Source organism: Lampetra fluviatilis, chromosome 66 (genome assembly GCF_964198595.1).
Source record: "Lampetra fluviatilis chromosome 66, kcLamFluv1.1, whole genome shotgun sequence".
NCBI lineage: Eukaryota > Metazoa > Chordata > Hyperoartia > Petromyzontiformes > Petromyzontidae > Lampetra > Lampetra fluviatilis.
This window is the reverse complement of record NC_136340.1, coordinates 5,830,783-5,847,531: the sequence shown is the minus strand read 5'-3', so window position 1 is coordinate 5,847,531 and position 16,749 is coordinate 5,830,783. Positions and strand designations below refer to the sequence as shown.

The following is a 16,749-nucleotide window of genomic DNA, read 5'->3' as shown; positions in this document are numbered from 1 at the left end:
TGATGGTAGTGATGGTCGTGATGGTGATGATGATGATGGTAGTGATGATGGTGATGATGGTATTGGTGATGGTAGTGATCGTAGTGATGGTGATGATGATGGTAATGATGGTGATGGTAGTGATGGTCGTGATGGTGATGATGATGGTAGTGATGATGGTGATGATGGATGCATGCCGGGTCCAAGCAAGAACATCTGCTGGACTACATAGTGATGGACCAGCGGATGCGAGCCCATGTCCTTGACACCAGGACCTACCGTGGAGCTGATCTGCCCTCTGACCATCGACTAGTCATCTGTAAGATGCACCTGCCATTCTTCCACTCTGGTGGTGGGTGTACACCCAGGACCCCATTCTAACCTAAGGTGGCCTGGTCTCAGCTAGCTGATGGAAGTTGCAAGCGAGAATTTCATCATCGCTTGCGGCTGGGGTTGGCATCGTCCCCCACTCCTCCTGATGTCGAGGGGAAATGGGCGAGATGGTTTAGGACTGTGACTCATGCAGCTGCAATGGCTGCTTTGGGTACGCAGTCCAGACCTCCCCAGAGACCCTGGCTGACAGAGGAGGTGTTCAGGCTGGCTGAGAAAAAGCGACAGACCCACTCTCATCGTCTACAGCATCCCAGGTCAGAGAATGAGGAGGCTTACCGCAGCCTTCGCTCGGAGGTTCGGAGAGCCGTGAGGCGCTGCAAGGATGGTTGGTGGTCCCGGGTTGTTGATAAGATGGAGTCTGCCTCAATGGCCCGCGATCCAAAATCGCTCTTTAATTCCATCAAAAAAGTAACCTGCAGCGCCACACCTATCACAATCATTCGGGGAAAGAACGGTGATCCAATTTCCGACCCCCAGGAACAGGTTTGCTGGTTTGCCGAGTATTTCTGTGAGGTCCTGGTGGAGAGCGGTGATGCTGTTGCATGTGATGTTGATGATGGTGGTGGCAGTGTTGATGGTGATGGTGGTGGCAGTGTTGATGGTGATGGTGGTGGCAGTGTTGATGGTGATGGTGGTGGCAGTGTTGATGGTGATGGTGGTGGCAGTGTTGATGGTGATGGTGGTGGCAGTGTTGATGACGGTGGTGGCAGTGTTGATGGTGATGGTGGTGGCAGTGTTGATGGTGATGGTGGTGGCAGTGTTGATGATGGTGGTGGCAGTGTTGATGGTGATGGTGGTGGCAGTGTTGATGGTGATGGTGGTGGCAGTGTTGATGATGGTGGTGGTGGCAGTGTTGATGGTGATGGTGGTGGCAGTGTTGATGATGGTGGTGGCAGTGTTGATGGTGGTGGCAGTGTTGATGGTGATGGTGGTGGCAGTGTTGATGGTGATGGTGGTGGCAGTGTTGATGACGGTGGTGGCAGTGTTGATGGTGATGGTGGTGGCAGTGTTGATGGTGATGGTGGTGGCAGTGTTGATGATGGTGGTGGTGGCAGTGTTGATGGTGATGGTGGTGGCAGTGTTGATGGTGATGGTAGTGGCAGTGTTGATGATGGTGGTGGTGGCAGTGTTGATGGTGATGGTGGTGGCAGTGTTGATGGTGATGGTGGTGGCAGTGTTGATGGTGATGGTGGTGGCAGTGTTGATGGTGATGGTGGTGGCAGTGTTGATGGTGATGGTGGTGGCAGTGTTGATGGTGATGGTGGCAGTGTTGATGGTGATGGTGGCAGTGTTGATGGTGATGGTGGTGGCAGTGTTGATGGTGATGGTGGTGGCAGTGTTGATGATGGTGGTGGCAGTGTTGATGGTGATGGTGGTGGTAGTATTGATGATGGTGGTGGTGGCAGTGTTGATGGTGGTGGTGGCAGTGTTGATGATGGTGGTGGTGGCAGTGTTGGTGGTGGTGGTGGTGATAGTATTGATGATGGTGGCATTGTTGATGGTGATGGTGGTGGCAGTGTTGATGATGGTGGTGGTGGCAATGTTGATGATGGTGGTGGTGGTAGTATTGATGATGGTGGTGGTGGCAGTTTTGATGATGATGGTGGTGGTAATGTTGATGATGATGGTGGTGGTAGTATTGATGATGGTGGTGGTGGCAGTTTTGATGATGATGGTGGTGGTAGTATTGATGATGGTGGTGGTGGTGGTGGTGGCAGTGTTGATGGTGATGGTGGTGGCAGTGTTGATGGTGATGGTGGTGGCAGTGTTGATGGTGATGGTGGTGGCAGTGTTGATGACGGTGGTGCTGGCAGTGTTGATGATGGTGGTGGTGGCAGTGTTGATGGTGATGGTGGTGGTAGTGTTGATGGTGATGGTGGTGGCAGTGTTGATGATGGTGGTGATAGTATTGATGATAGTGGCAGTGTTGATGGTGATGGTGGTGGCAGTGTTGATGATGGTGGTGATAGTATTGATGATGGTGGCAGTGTTGATGGTGATGGTGGTGGCAGTGTTGGTGGTGGCAGTGTTGATGATGGTGGTGATAGTATTGATGATGGTGGCAGTGTTGATGGTGATGGTGGTGGCAGTGTTGATGATGGTGGTGATAGTATTGATGATGGTGGCAGTGTTGATGGTGATGGTGGTGGCAGTGTTGATGGTGATGGTGGTGGCAGTGTTGATGGTGATGGTGGTGGCAGTGTTGATGGTGATGGTGGTGGCAGTGTTGATGGTGGTGGTGGTGGTGGCAGTGTTGATGATGGTGGTGGTGGCAGTGTTGATGGTGATGGTGGTGGTAGTGTTGATGGTGATGGTGGTGGCAGTGTTGATGGTGATGGTGGTGGCAGTGTTGATGGTGATGGTGGTGGCAGTGTTGATGGTGATGGTGGTGGCAGTGTTGATGGTGATGGTGGTGGTAGTGTTGATGGTGATGGTGGTGGTAGTGTTGATGGTGATGGTGGTGGCAGTGTTGATGGTGATGGTGGTGGCAGTGTTGATGGTGGTGGTGGTGGCAGTGTTGATGATGGTGGTGGTGGCAGTGTTGATGGTGATGGTGGTGGTAGTGTTGATGGTGATGGTGGTGGCAGTGTTGATGGTGATGGTGGTGGCAGTGTTGATGGTGATGGTGGTGGCAGTGTTGATGGTGATGGTGGTGGCAGTATTGATGGTGATGGTGGTGGCAGTGTTGATGGTGGTGGTGGTGGTGGTGGCAGTGTTGATGATGGTGGTGGTGGCAGTGTTGATGGTGATGGTGGTGGCAGTGTTGATGATGGTGGTGGTGGCAGTGTTGATGATGGTGGTGGTGGCAGTGTTGATGGTGATGGTGGTGGCAGTGTTGATGATGGTAGTGGTGGCAGTGTTGATGGTGATGGTGGTGGCAGTTTTGATGATGATGGTGGTAGTATTGATGATGGTGGTGGTGGCAGTGTTGATGGTGATGGTGGTGGCAGTGTTGATGGTGATGGTGGTGGCAGTGTTGATGGTGATGGTGGTGGCAGTGTTGATGATGGTGGTGGTGGCAGTGTTGATGATGGTGGTGGTGGCAGTGTTGATGATGGTGGTGGTGGCAGTGTTGATGGTGATGGTGGTAGCAGTTTTGATGATGATGGTGGTAGTATTGATGATGGTGGTGGTGGCAGTGTTGATGATGGTGGTGGTGGTGGTTGCAGTGTTGATGATGGTGGCAGTGTTGATGGTGATGGTGGTGGCAGTGTTGATGATGGTGGTAGCAGTGTTGATTATGGTGGTGGCAGTGTTGATGATGGTGGTGGCAGTGTTGATGATGGTGGTAGCAGTGTTGATGATGGTGGTGGTGGTGGCAATGTTGATGATGATGGTGGTGGCAGTGTTGATGATGATGGTGGCAGTGTTGATGGTGATGGTGGCAGTGTTGATGATGGTGGTGGTGGTGGCAGTGTTGATGATGGTGGTGGTGGCAGTGTTGATGGTGATGGTGGTGGTGGCAGTGTTGATGGTGATGGTGGTGGTGGCAGTGTTGATGGTGATGGTGGCAGTGTTGATGGTGATGGTGGTGGTGGCAGTGTTGATGGTGGTGGTGGCAGTGTTGATGATGGTGGTGGTGGTGGTGGCAGTGTTGATGATGGTGGTGGCAGTGTTGATGATGATGGTGGCAGTGTTGATGGTGATGGCGGTGTTGGTGGCAGTGTTGATGATGGTGGTGGCAGTGTTGATGGTGGTGGTGGTGGTGGCAATGTTTATGGTGATGGTGGCAGTGATGATGGTGGTGATGTTGATGGTAACGGTGGTGGTGATGGCGGTGCAGGCTGCCTCGAGCGCTGTCGAGGCAGCAGCAGCAGAAGCGAGGGTTGGTGGGTCACACACGGATGGGTGTGTGGAACTCCCTTCCTACCCGTGGGTAGGCGCAGACGAGTGGCCCTACCCCTTGGCTCTGCCAGGTAGGAGGCGGTACAGCAGAGTCTGTGGGCTCGTCACCCTTCTACCCGTGGTTTGGCGCATAGGTCCTTACACGTGTAAGCACTTGTGTAAGTGGGCACGGGCGCACACAAGCAAGCGAGCGAGTGAATGACCGAGTGAGCGAGTGAGTGAGTGAGTGACCGAGTGAGTGAGTGACCGAGTGAGTGAGTAAGCGAGTGAATGACCGAGTGAGTGAGCGAGTGAGCGAGCGAGCGAGCGAGTGAGTGAGTGAGTAACCGAGTGAGTGAGTAAGCGAGTGAATGACTGAGTGAATGACCGAGTGAGTGAGTGACTGAGTGAGTAAGCGAGTGAAGGACCGAGTGAATGACTGAGTGAACGAGTGAGTGATTGAGTGACTAAGTGAATAAGCGAGTGAATGACCGAGTGAATGACCGAGTGAGTGAGCGAGTGAGTAAGTTAGTGAGTAAATGAGTGAGCGAGCGAGCGAGTGAGCGTGTGACCGAGTGAATGACTGAGTGAGCGAGTGAGTGAGTGAGCGAGCGAGTGAGTGACCGAGTGAGCGAGCGAGTGAGTGAATGACCGAGTGAGTGAGCGAGTGAGTGAGCGAGTGAGTGAGTGACCGAGTGAGTGACTGAGTGAATGACCGAGTGAATGACCGAGTGAATGACCGAGTGAGCGAGCGAGTGAGTAAGTTAATGCGCGAGCGAGTGAGTGTGTGACCGAGTGAATGACCGAGTGAGCGACCGAGGGAGTGAATGACCGATTAAAGACCGAGTGAGCGAGTGAGTGAGTGAGCGAGTGAGCGAGCGAGCGAGTAAATGACCGAGCGAGCGAGTAAATGACCGAGTGAGTGAGCGAGCGAGCGAGTGAATGACCGAGTGAATCACCGAGTGAATCACCGAATGAGCGAGCGATTGAGCGACTGAATGACCGAGTGAGTGAGCGAGCGAGCGAGTGAGCGCGAGCGTGACTGTGTGGATAAGAAATATATTCGCAAACGAAACTCCACCGGCGTAGGGGATTCAGCCCGGCGCGCGTAAACCGTGGCACGCCCGAATGCCGTGCCTAGCGGTGAACGGAGTTATAAGCGGAACGGAATATTCCTAAAACAAGGCTTGTACGTTCACACTCCGCGTCAAACGCTTTTTTAAAAACGTCGATTGCGCCAAAGCAACTTTGCATTATTCCGATTCACCTCGCTCCCGTGACTTCTCTCGTTCTCTCGGTCTCTCTCGCCCCCCGGGGTTCCAAAAAAGAAAAAAAATCGTTCTCCCCGGCCGCTCACGAGAGGAGAAAGCGGAGGATGCGCGCGTGACCTCGCTTCATCGCTGCGTACCCCTACTGAACATCGCACGCACACACGCATGTGGCGGTGGCACGAGCGGATAACATGCGTGTGTGCGCGCGCGGGCGGGTGAGATCACACGGGATTGGCCGACAGCATCACGTGCTCCCCCTCGCCTGGCCCTGCTGGGCCACCGAGCGAGTTTCCACTAACCTCGCGAGGCCAGCAAGGAGTGCATCAACGGCCTTGGTACCCGCTCGGCTCCAGTGGGAAAACAACACGGTACCGTGCTGGCCCTGCTCCAGCTAAAGCTCGGATGTGCCAGTGGAAAAACAACTGGGTATCGTGCTGGCCTCACTCCAAATCAGATGTGCCAGTGGGAAAACAACCCTGTACCGTGCTGGCCCCACTCCAAATCAGATGTGCCAGTGGAAAAACCACCCTGTACCGTGCTGGCCCCACTCAAAATCAGATGTGCCAGTGGAAAAACAACCCTGTACCGTGCTGGCCCCACTCCAAATCAGATGTGCCAGTGGGAAAACCACCCTGTACCGTGCTGGCCCCACTCCAAATCAAATGTACCAGTGGAAACCCAGTACCTTGCTGGCCCCGCTCCAGCTCAGCTCGAATGTGCCAGTGGGAAAACAACCGGGTACCGTGCTGGCCCCGTTCCAACTCACATGGGCCAGTGGAAAAGCAACCCAGTACCGTGCCGGTCCCGCTCCATCTCAGATGTACCAATGACAAAACAACCCGGTAACGTGCTGGACCCGTTCCAACTCAGATGTGCCAGTGGAAAAACAACCCTGTACCGTGCCGGCCCCGCTCCATCTTAGATGTACCAATGGCAAAACCCGGTACAGTGCTGGCCCCGTTCCAACTCACATGTGCCAGTGGAAAAGCAACCGGGTACCGTGCCGGCCCCGCTCTGGTTCGAAACGCACGCAACGCGCCCAGCGTGAGGGAAGTGTTCCAGTCGGGGGAAAAAAAGAATTCCCCCATCCACACGGACGACCGACGCCGGCCCAACGATCGCTCTCCCACGGTCCGCTCTCCCGCCCGCTCAGTTCCATCTCAAACGAAAAAGAACGACCAAAAACAACAAACAACCTACGGGGGGGGGGGGTGGGGGGGGGGGAGCACTCGCACGGCAAGCGAGGTCACCTCTCCGCCTCTTACAAATCCTCGTCCTCATCCTCCTCCTCATCATCGTCGTCGTCGTCGTCCTCCTGTCGCCGTGGCTACCGCGACAAGACGGAGGCGGTGGCTGGGTGGTGGTGGTGGTGGCGGTGGGCGGGTGAGAGAGAGAGAGATGAAAGGGCAGGAGGCGGGCGGGCGGGCGGGCGGGAGCAGTTGGCGCGTCACCAGATCACGCTCGACATGCTCGTCTCGCGCGGGATCAGGGGCAGCAGGACGCTGCTGCCCCCCGCCGCGTGGCCTAGCGTCGAGCCTGCCCCCGCCCCTCCCACTCCTCCTCCTCCGCCATCATCGTCCCCCACGCCGCCGATTCCTCCACCCATCGCGGCGGCGGCGGCGGCGGCCGCCGACCGGCCGTCGTACCGCAAGCTGCCGCCCCCCTTGGCGCGGTGTCCGTTGGCGAGCGACACCGGCACGTTGCAGTACGTGTGGTGGCCGCCAAACGCCGTCAGTTCGGCGGCCGCGGTGGCGGCGGCGGCGGCGGCGGGCGGATCGTCATCCGCGCCGCCACCGCCGTCGAACGGCCGATACGGCCGCCCCACGAACTCGCAGCTCCCGCCGCTGACGACGCCGCCGCCCCCGCCTCCGTGCCTGCGGTAGCACGGGTTGTAGATGCTCCCGCCGCTGCCCAGGCCGCCGACGCCTCCTGGACCGCCCAAAGCTCCGGCGCGGTGGTCGTGCACGTTGGCGGGGAGCGTGGCCGACGGGTACGCGGCTACCGGATGCTGCTGCTGCTGCTGTTGTTGTTGTTGATGATGGCGCTGCTGCTGCTGCTGCTGCTGGCGGTGGCGGTGGTGCTGCTGGTGGTGGTGGTGAGAGAGCGGCCCCGGCGTGCCGGTAGCCGTGGCCGCCGCAGCCGCCGCCAGCATCACCGCCGCCTGGAACCCTCGGAGAGGCGATCCTCCTCCGCCCGCCGCCCCCGCCACCCCCACCCCCGCCGCACCTCCCACGACCCCGAGCCCCAGACCCCCGCCGCCGCCTCCGCCCTCCCCCTCGTCCAGGGCCGGGTCGACGCCGGCAAACTCCCGCTTCCTGGCGGGCATCTCGTAGCGGAGGCGCTTCCAGAAGCCGGCGTTCTCTCGCGACGGCTCCCCGCCGGGCGCCCCCCCCGGATGCCCCCCGCCGGGAGCGGCGGCACGAGGGGGCTGCTTCCAGCGCACGACGGACAGGTGACGGGCGGCGGCGCGCAGCGACTGGAGCTCGTGGTAGTTGACGAGCGAGCGGAGGTCTCCGCACTCGACGAGGACGACGCGCGTGGAGCCGTCCTCCAGGGCGCCCCGGAGCGCCGGCTCCAGCGTGAAGAGGGACCAGCTTCGGCGGACGACGAACGCCGGCGTGAGCACCAGCAGCAGTCGGCGGCTCAGCTCGAGGGCCCGGGAGATGTCCTCGATGTAGGCTTCGGGGGTGTGGGGTGTGGGGTGTAGGGTGGGGTGGGGGGGGGGTTGATTTGGGAGAGGAAAATGAGAAGATTAAGATGGAGTTGAGGTTCAGATAGCGGTGGGCAGGCCTGGTGGAGAGGCCTGTCCACTAAGCCTGTCCACTAGGCCTGTCCACTAGGCCTGTCCACTAGGCCTCTCCACTAAGCCTGTCCACTAAGCCTCTCCACTAAGCCTCTCCACTAAGCCTCTCCACTAAGCCTGTCCACTAAGCCTGTCCACTAAGCCTCTCCACTAGGCCTCTCCACTAGGCCTCTCCACTAGGCCTCTCCACTAGGCCTCTCCACTAAGCCTGTCCACTAAGCCTGTCCACTAGGCCTCTCCACTAAGCCTCTCCACTAAGCCTCTCCACTAAGCCTGTCCACTAGGCCTCTCCACTAGGCCTCTCCACTAAGCCTCTCCACTAGGCCTGTCCACTAAGCCTGTCCACTAGGCCTCTCCACTAAGCCTGTCCACTAGGCCTGTCCACTAAGCCTGTCCACTAAGCCTCTCCACTAAGCCTGTCCACTAGGCCTGTCCACTAAGCCTGTCCACTAGGCCTTTCCACTAAGCCTGTCCACTAAGCCTGTCCACTAGGCTTGTCCACTAGGCCTCTCCACTAGGCCTGTCCACTAAGCCTCTCCACTAGGCCTGTCCACTCAGCCTCTCCACTAAGCCTGTCCACTAAGCCTGTCCACTAGGCCTGTCCACTAGGCCTGTCCACTAAGCCTGTCCACTAGGCCTGTCCACTAGGCCTGTCCATTAAGCCTCTCCACTAGGCCTGTCCACTAGGCCTCTCCACTAGGCCTCTCCACTAAGACTGTCCACTAGGCCTGTCCACTAAGACTGTCCACTAGGCCTGTCCACTAGGCCTCTCCACTAGGCCTGTCCACTAAGACTGTCCACTAGGCCTGTCCACTAGGCCTCTCCACTAGGCCTGTCCACTAAGACTGTCCACTAGGCCTGTCCACTAAGACTGTCCACTAGGCCTGTCCACTAGGCCTCTCCACTAGACCTGTCCACTAAGACTGTCCACTAGGCCTGTCCACTAAGACTGTCCACTAGGCCTGTCCACTAGGCCTGTCCACCAAGACTGTCCACTAGGCCTCTCCACTAAGACTGTCCACTAAGCCTGTCCACTAGGCCTCTCCACTAGGCCTGTCCACTAAGACTGTCCACTAGGCCTGTCCACTAGGCCTCTCCACTAAGCCTGTCCACTAAGCCTGTCCACTAGGCCTGTCCACTAGGCCTGTCCACTAAGCCTGTCCACTAGGCCTGTCCACTAGGCCTGTCCATTAAGCCTCTCCACTAGGCCTGTCCACTAGGCCTCTCCACTAGGCCTCTCCACTAAGACTGTCCACTAGGCCTGTCCACTAAGACTGTCCACTAGGCCTGTCCACTAGGCCTCTCCACTAGGCCTGTCCACTAAGACTGTCCACTAGGCCTGTCCATTAGGCCTCTCCACTAGGCCTGTCCACTAAGACTGTCCACTAGGCCTGTCCACTAAGACTGTCCACTAGGCCTGTCCACTAGGCCTCTCCACTAGACCTGTCCACTAAGACTGTCCACTAGGCCTGTCAACTAAGACTGTCCACTAGGCCTGTCCACTAGGCCTGTCCACCAAGACTGTCCACTAGGCCTCTCCACTAAGACTGTCCACTAAGCCTGTCCACTAGGCCTCTCCACTAGGCCTGTCCACTAAGACTGTCCACTAGGCCTGTCCACTAGGCCTCTCCACTAAGCCTGTCCACTAAGCCTGTCCACTAGGCCTCTCCACTAGGCCTGTCCACTAGGCCTCTCCACTAGGCCCGTCCACTAAGCCTGTCCACTAAGCCTGTCCACCAAGACTGTCCGCTAGGCCTGTCCACTAGGCCTGTCCACTAAGCCTCTCCACTAAGCCTGTCCACTAGGCCTCTCCACTAGGCCTGTCCACTAGGCCTGTCCACTAAGCCTGTCCACTAGGCCTCTCCACTAGGCCTGTCCACTAAGACTGTCCACTAGGCCTGTCCACTAGGCCTCTCCACTAAGCCTGTCCACTAAGCCTGTCCACTAGGCCTCTCCACTAGGCCTGTCCACTAGGCCTCTCCACTACGCCCGTCCACTAAGCCTGTCCACTAAGCCTGTCCACCAAGACTGTCCGCTAGGCCTGTCCACTAGGCCTGTCCACTAAGCCTGTCCACTAGGCCTCTCCACTAGGCCTGTCCACTAGGCCTGTCCACTAGGCCTGTCCACTAGGCCTCTCCACTAGGCCTGTCCACTAGGCCTCTCCACTAGGCCTGTCCACTAAGCCTGTCCACTAGGCCTGTCCACTAGGCCTGTCCACTAGGCCTGTCCACTAGGCCTGTCCACTAGGCCTGTCCACTAGGCCTCTCCACTAGGCCTGTCCACTAGGCCTGTCCACTAGGCCTCTCCACTAGGCCTGTCCACTAAGCCTGTCCACTAGGCCTGTCCACTAGGCCTGTCCACCAAGACTGTCCGCTAGGCCTCTCCACTAGGCCTGTCCACTAAGCCTGTCCACTAGGCCTCTCCACTAGGCCTGTCCACTAAGCCTGTCCACTAGGCCTGTCCACTAGGCCTGTCCACTAGGCCTGTCCGCTAGGCCTCTCCACTAGGCCTGTCCACTAAGCCTGTCCACTAGGCCTCTCCACTAGGCCTGTCCACCAAGACTGTCCGCTAGGCCTGTCCACTAGGCCTCTCCACTAGGCCTGTCCACTAGGCCTGTCCACCAGGCCTGTCCACTAGGCCTGTCCACCAGGCCTGGTGGACACCAGGCCTCTCCACCCTCCACCAGTCTCTGGCTGCGGGTCTCTGGCTGTGTATCTCTGTCTGTATGTCTCCGCGTGTCTCTGTGTGTCTCTGTGTGTGTGTCTCTGTGTGTCTCTAGCTGTGTGTCTGTGTGTCTCTGTGTGTGTCTCTGTGTGTCTCTGCGTGTCTCTGTCTCTGTGTGTGTCTGCGGGTCTCTGCGTATCTCTGCGTGTCTGTGTGTCTCTGTGTGTCTCTGTGTGTCTCTGTGTGTCTCTGTGTGTCTCTGCCTGTCTCAGTGTGTCACCTCTGCGTGTCTCTGTGTGTCTCTGCGTGCCTCTGTGTGTCTTTGTGTCCCTGTGTGTCTCTGTCTATGTGTCTCTGCGTGTCTCTGCGTGTCTCTGCGTGTCTCTAGCTGTGTGTCTCTGCGTGTCTCTGCGTGTCTCTGTGTGTCTCTGCGTGTCTCTAGCTGCGTGTCTCTGTGTGTCTCTGCGTGTCTCTGCGTGTTTCTGCGTGTCTCTGTGTGTCTCTGCGTGTCTCAGCGTGTCTCCGCGTGTCTCTAGCTGTGTGTCTCTGCGTGTCTCTGCGTGTCTCTGCGTGTCTCTGTGTGTCTCTGCGTGTCTCAGCGTGTCTCCGCGTGTCTCTAGCTGTGTGTCTCTAGCTGTGTGTCTCTGCACGTCTCTGTGTGTCTCTGTGGGTCTCTACGTGTCTCTGTGTGTCTCTGTCTGTGTGTCTCTGTGTGTCTCTGCGTGTCTCTGTGTCCCTCTGCGTGTTTATGGGTGTCTCTGCATGTCTCTGCGTGTCTCTGTGTGTCTCTGCGTGTCTCTGTGTCTGTGTTTGTCTCTGTGTGTCTCTGTGTGTCTCTGTGTCTGTATGTCTCTGTGTGTGTCTCTGTGTGTCTCTGCGTGTCTCTGTGTGTCTCTGTGTGTCTCTAACTGTGTGGCTATACGTGTGCCCTGGATGTATGCAGGGACACGTGCCGAATGCTAATGGGATATGTCACAGACTCGTAGCGCCTCTCACTCACACACGCACGCAAACACACACGCGCACACACACTCACGCACACACTCATGCACACACACACGCACACACACACACTCACGCACACACTCATGCACACACACACGCACACACTCACACACACGCACGCAAACACACACACGCACACACACACACGCACGCACACACATGCACACACACGCACGCACACACTCACACACGCACACGCACACACTCACGCACCGACTCTCACGCACACGCACGCACACACTCACACACGCACACACACACTCACGCAAACACACTCACACACACGCACGCACACACTCACACACGCACACACACGCGCACACACACACACTCATGCACACACACACGCACACACTCACACGCACGCACACACTCACGCAAACACACGCACACACACACATGCACACACACGCACGCACACACTCACACACGCACACGCACACACTCACGCACACACTCACGCACACACACGCATTCACGCACACGCACACACACGTGCACACACACACTCACGCAGACACACACACTCACGCACACACACGCGCGCAAACACACACACGCACACACTCACACACGCACAGACTCACGCAGACACACACACGCACACACTCACACACGCACACACACACGCGCAAACACACACGCACGCACTCACGCACACACTCACGCACTCACGCACACACGCGCACACACACGCACACTCACGCACACACACGCACGCACACACACGCACACACACGCATGCACTCACGCACACACTCACGCACGCACACACACACACACACACCCACGCAAACACACACACACGCACACATGCACAAGCGCGCACCCACGCGCACACACAAACACGCGTACACACGTACATGCACTCGCACACCCACACACATTCACACATTGAATGCTCCGCCTAATATGCGCAAAATAAAGTGCCTTGTGTGTGCGTCTGCATGAGTGCGTGTGTGTGCGCGCTTGTGCATGTGTGCGTGTGTGTGTGCATGTGTGCGTGCGTGTGTGTGCGCGTGTGTGTGTGTTTGCGTGCGTGTGTGTGCGCGTGTGTGCGTGCATGTGTGTGTTTGCGTGTGTGTTTGCGTGTGTGTGTTTGCGTGTGTGTGTGTGCGTGTGTGTGTGCATGCGTGTGTGTGCGCACTTGTGCGTGTGTGTGTGTGTGCGTGTGTGTGCGCGCTTGTGCGTGTGTGCGTGTGTGTGCGTGTGTGTGTGCGCGTGTGCGTGTGTGCGTGTGCGTGTGCGCATGTGCGTGTGTGCGTGTGCGCGTGTGTGTGTGTGCGTGTGTGTGTGTGCGTGTGTGCGCGTGTGCGTGTGTGCGCGTGCGTGTGTGTGTGCGCGTGTGTGTGTGTGTGCGTGTGTGTGTGTGTGCGCGTGTGCGTGTGTGTGCGTGTGTGTGTGTGTGTGCGCGTGTGTGCGTGTGTGTGCGTGTGTGCGTGCGTGTGGGTGCGTGTGCGTTGTGTGCGCGCGTGTGTGTGTGCGTGTGCGCGTGTATGTGTGCGTGTGTGTGTGCTTGTGCGTGTGTGTGTGTTTATCATCTCGAGTGTGCCCTCAAAAGTTCGGTTCAATTTGGCGAATACATTAAAACACCCGGCACACAAGACAAATGACTTAACAATGACGGAGAGAGAGAGAGGGGGGGGGGCGAGAGAGAGAGCCACTGAGCCATTCATCACTCGCATGAGCCACGGAAGAGAGAGAGCCACAGACCCATTCCTGGCTCGCGTGAGCTACACTAGAGAGAGCCACTGAGCCATTCATCACTCGCCTGAGCCACGGAAGAGAGAGAGAGTCACAGTGCCATTCCTGGCTCGTGTGAGCCACGAGAGAGAGAGCCACAGACTCATCCCTGGCTCGCGTGAGCCACAGGAGAGAGAGAGAGCCACAGACCCATTCCTGGCTCGCATGAGCCACAGGAGAGAGCCACATACTCATTCCTGGCTCGCGTGAGCCACAGGAGAGAGCCACAGACCCATTCCTGGCTCGCATGAGCCACAGCAGAGAGACACAGACTCATCCCTGGCTCGCATGAGCCACAGGAGAGAGCCACAGACCCATTCCTGGCTCGCATGAGCCACAGGAGAGAGCCACAGACTCATCCCTGGCTCGCGTGAGCAATGGATGGGGTCCCCGTGGCTCTCCCTGGCTCGCGTGACCCACTGGGCCACCGCGCGTTCAAAAATACATGAGAAGGGATTTTTGTTTTGTTGTGTTAAAAAAAATGGTTTTCACTTTTTGATCGGCACAGCTTCCTGAATTATTAAAATTATAGCACCCCCCCCCCCACCCAGTGTCTCCACCCCTCTCTCTCTTTCTCTTTGTGGGTTCACGATGGCCGTGTCGGAGACACTGAGAGTCTGGGTTCGAGCCCTGGGTCTGGGTGTCTCTCTCTCTCTTTGTGGGTTCACGATGACCGTGTCGGAGACACTGAGAGGCTGGGTTCGAGCCCTGGGTCTGGGTGTCTCTCTCTCTCTTTGTGGGTTCACGATGACCGTGTCGGAGACACTGAGAGGCTGGGTTCGAGCACTGGGTCTGGGTGTCTCTCTGTGGGTTCACGATGACCGTGTCGGAGACACTGAGAGTCTGGGTTCGAGCCCTGGGTCTGGGTGTCTCTCTGTGGGTTCACGATGACCGTGTCGGAGACACTGAGAGTCTGGGTTCGAGCCCTGGATCTGGGTGTCTCTCTCTGTGTGGTTCACAATGGCCGTGTCGGAGACACTGAGAGTCTGGGTTCGAGCCCTGGGTCTGGGTGTCTCTCTCTCTGTGGGTTCACCATGGCCGTGTCAGAGACACTGAGGGTCTGGGTTCGAGCCCTGGGTTTGGGTGTCTCTCTGTCTCTGTGGGTTCACGATGGCCGTGTCGGAGACACTGAGAGGCTGGGTTCGAGCCCTGGGTTTGGGTGTCTCTCTGTCTCTGTGGATTCACGATGGCCGTGTCGGAGACACTGAGAGGCTGGGTTCGAGCCCTGGGTCTGGGTGCTTCTCTCTCTCTCTTTGTGGGGTTCACGATGGTCTGGGTTAGAACCCAGGAGTTGTTGTTGCTGTGGTGATCGAGTGGTGAGCCAGTGAGCGAGAGAGTGGTGTGCGAGTGAGAGAGTAGTGAGTGGTTGGTGAGTTAGTGGGTGAGCGAGTGGGTGAGTGAGTGGGTGAGTGGGTGGGTGATGAGTGAGTGGGTGGGTGAGTAAGTAAGTGAGTGAGTGAATGAGTGAGTGGGTGAGTGAGTGAGTGAGTGATTGAGTGAGTGAGTGGGTAAGTGAGTGAGTGAGTGGGTGAGTGAGTGAGTGAGTGGGTGAGTGAGTGGGTGAGTGGTGAGCGAGTGAGTGGGTGAGTGAGTGAGTGAGTGGGTGAGTGAGTGAGTGAGTGGGTGAGTGACTGAGTGAGTGGGTGAGTGAGTGGGTGAGTGGTAAGTGAGTGAGTGAGTGGGTAAGTGAGTGAGTGGGTGAGTGAGTGGGTGAGTGGTAAGTGAGTGAGTGAGTGGTGAGTGAGTGAGTGAGTAGGTGCGTGAGTGGGTGAGTGAGTGGGTGAGTTGGTAAGTGAGTGAGTGGTGAGTGAGTGAGTGAGTGGGTGAGTGAGTGAGTGAGTGAGTGAGTGAGTGGGTGAGTGGGTGAGTGAGTGAGTGGGTTAGTGAGTGAGTGAGTGGGTGAGTGAGTGAGTGAGTGAGTGAGTGAGTGGGTGAGTGAGTGAGTGAGTGAGTGGGTGAGTGGGTGAGTGGGTGAGTGAGTGGTGAGTGAGTGAGTGGGTGAGTGAGTGAGTGAGTGAGTGGGTGAGTGAGTGAGTGAGTGAGTGAGTGGTGAGTGAGTGAGTGAGTGGTGAGTGAGTGAGTGAGTTAGTGAGTGGGTGAGTGAGTGAGTGGGTGAGTGAGTGAGTGAGTGGGTAAGTGAGTGAGTGAGTGAGTGGGTGAGTGAGTGAGTGGGTGCGTGAGTGAGTGAGTGGGTGAGTGAGTGGGTGAGTGACTGAGTGGGTGAGTGAGTGAGTGAGTGGGTGAGTGAGTGGGTGAGTGAGTGAGTGAGTGGGTGAGTGAGTGGTGAGTGAGTGAGTGGGTGAGTGAGTGAGTGGGTTAGTGAGTGAGTGAGTGGGTGAGTGGGTGAGTGAGTGGGTGAGTGAGTGAGTGAGTGAGTGGGTGAGTGAGTGAGTGAGTGGGTGAGTGAGTGGGTGAGTGGGTGAGTGAGTGAGTGAGTGAGTGGTGAGTGAGTGAGTGGGTGAGTGAGTGAGTGAGTGAGTGGGTGAGTGAGTGAGTGAGTGGTGAGTGAGTGAGTGAGTGGTGAGTGAGTGAGTGAGTTAGTGAGTGGGTGAGTGAGTGAGTGGGTGAGTGAGTGAGTGAGTGGGTAAGTGAGTGAGTGAGTGGGTGAGTGAGTGAGTGGGTGCGTGAGTGAGTGAGTGAGTGGGTGAGTGAGTGGGTGAGTGAGTGAGTGAGTGGGTGAGTGAGTGAGTGAGTAAGTGAGTGAGTGAGTGAGTGGGTGAGTGAGTGGGTGAGTGAGTGAGTGAGTGGGTGAGTGAGTGGTGAGTGAGTGAGTGAGTGGGTGAGTGAGTGGTGAGTGAGTGAGTGAGTGGGTGAGTGAGTGAGTGGGTGAGTGAGTGAGTGAGTGAGCGGTGAGCGTTACTATTGGCTGGGATGAGGTCCCGGTCAGGAATGAAGAGGCGGTAACCATAGTGACGCTCCAGCACGTCGGGTAGCAGCTCCAGGACGAGGTCGTCATGGCAACCGTCTCCGCTCCACGATGCCGGCTCGGAGCGCGTGTAGGACACAAAGGCGTCGTACTCCTTGTTGTCTACACAGACACACACAGACACACACAGTGAGACACAC

At 57.3% G+C, this 16,749-nt stretch overlaps 1 protein-coding gene across 1 annotated transcript in view; it reads right to left on the bottom strand.

The window, feature by feature from the left end:
- Nucleotides 1-4,147: 4,147 nt before the first annotated feature.
- The window catches only part of LOC144952153 (uncharacterized), an 88,015-nt gene continuing 75,413 nt past the window's right edge, over nucleotides 4,148-16,749 (bottom strand). The window contains exons 8-9 of the mRNA XM_078882556.1: nucleotides 16,544-16,711; nucleotides 4,148-8,147 (exon numbers count right to left, since the gene is read on the bottom strand). Of these exons, the coding sequence (XP_078738682.1) occupies nucleotides 6,916-8,147; nucleotides 16,544-16,711 (1,400 nt within the window). The 3' untranslated portion in view covers nucleotides 4,148-6,915. The remainder of the gene's footprint in view (nucleotides 8,148-16,543; nucleotides 16,712-16,749) is intronic.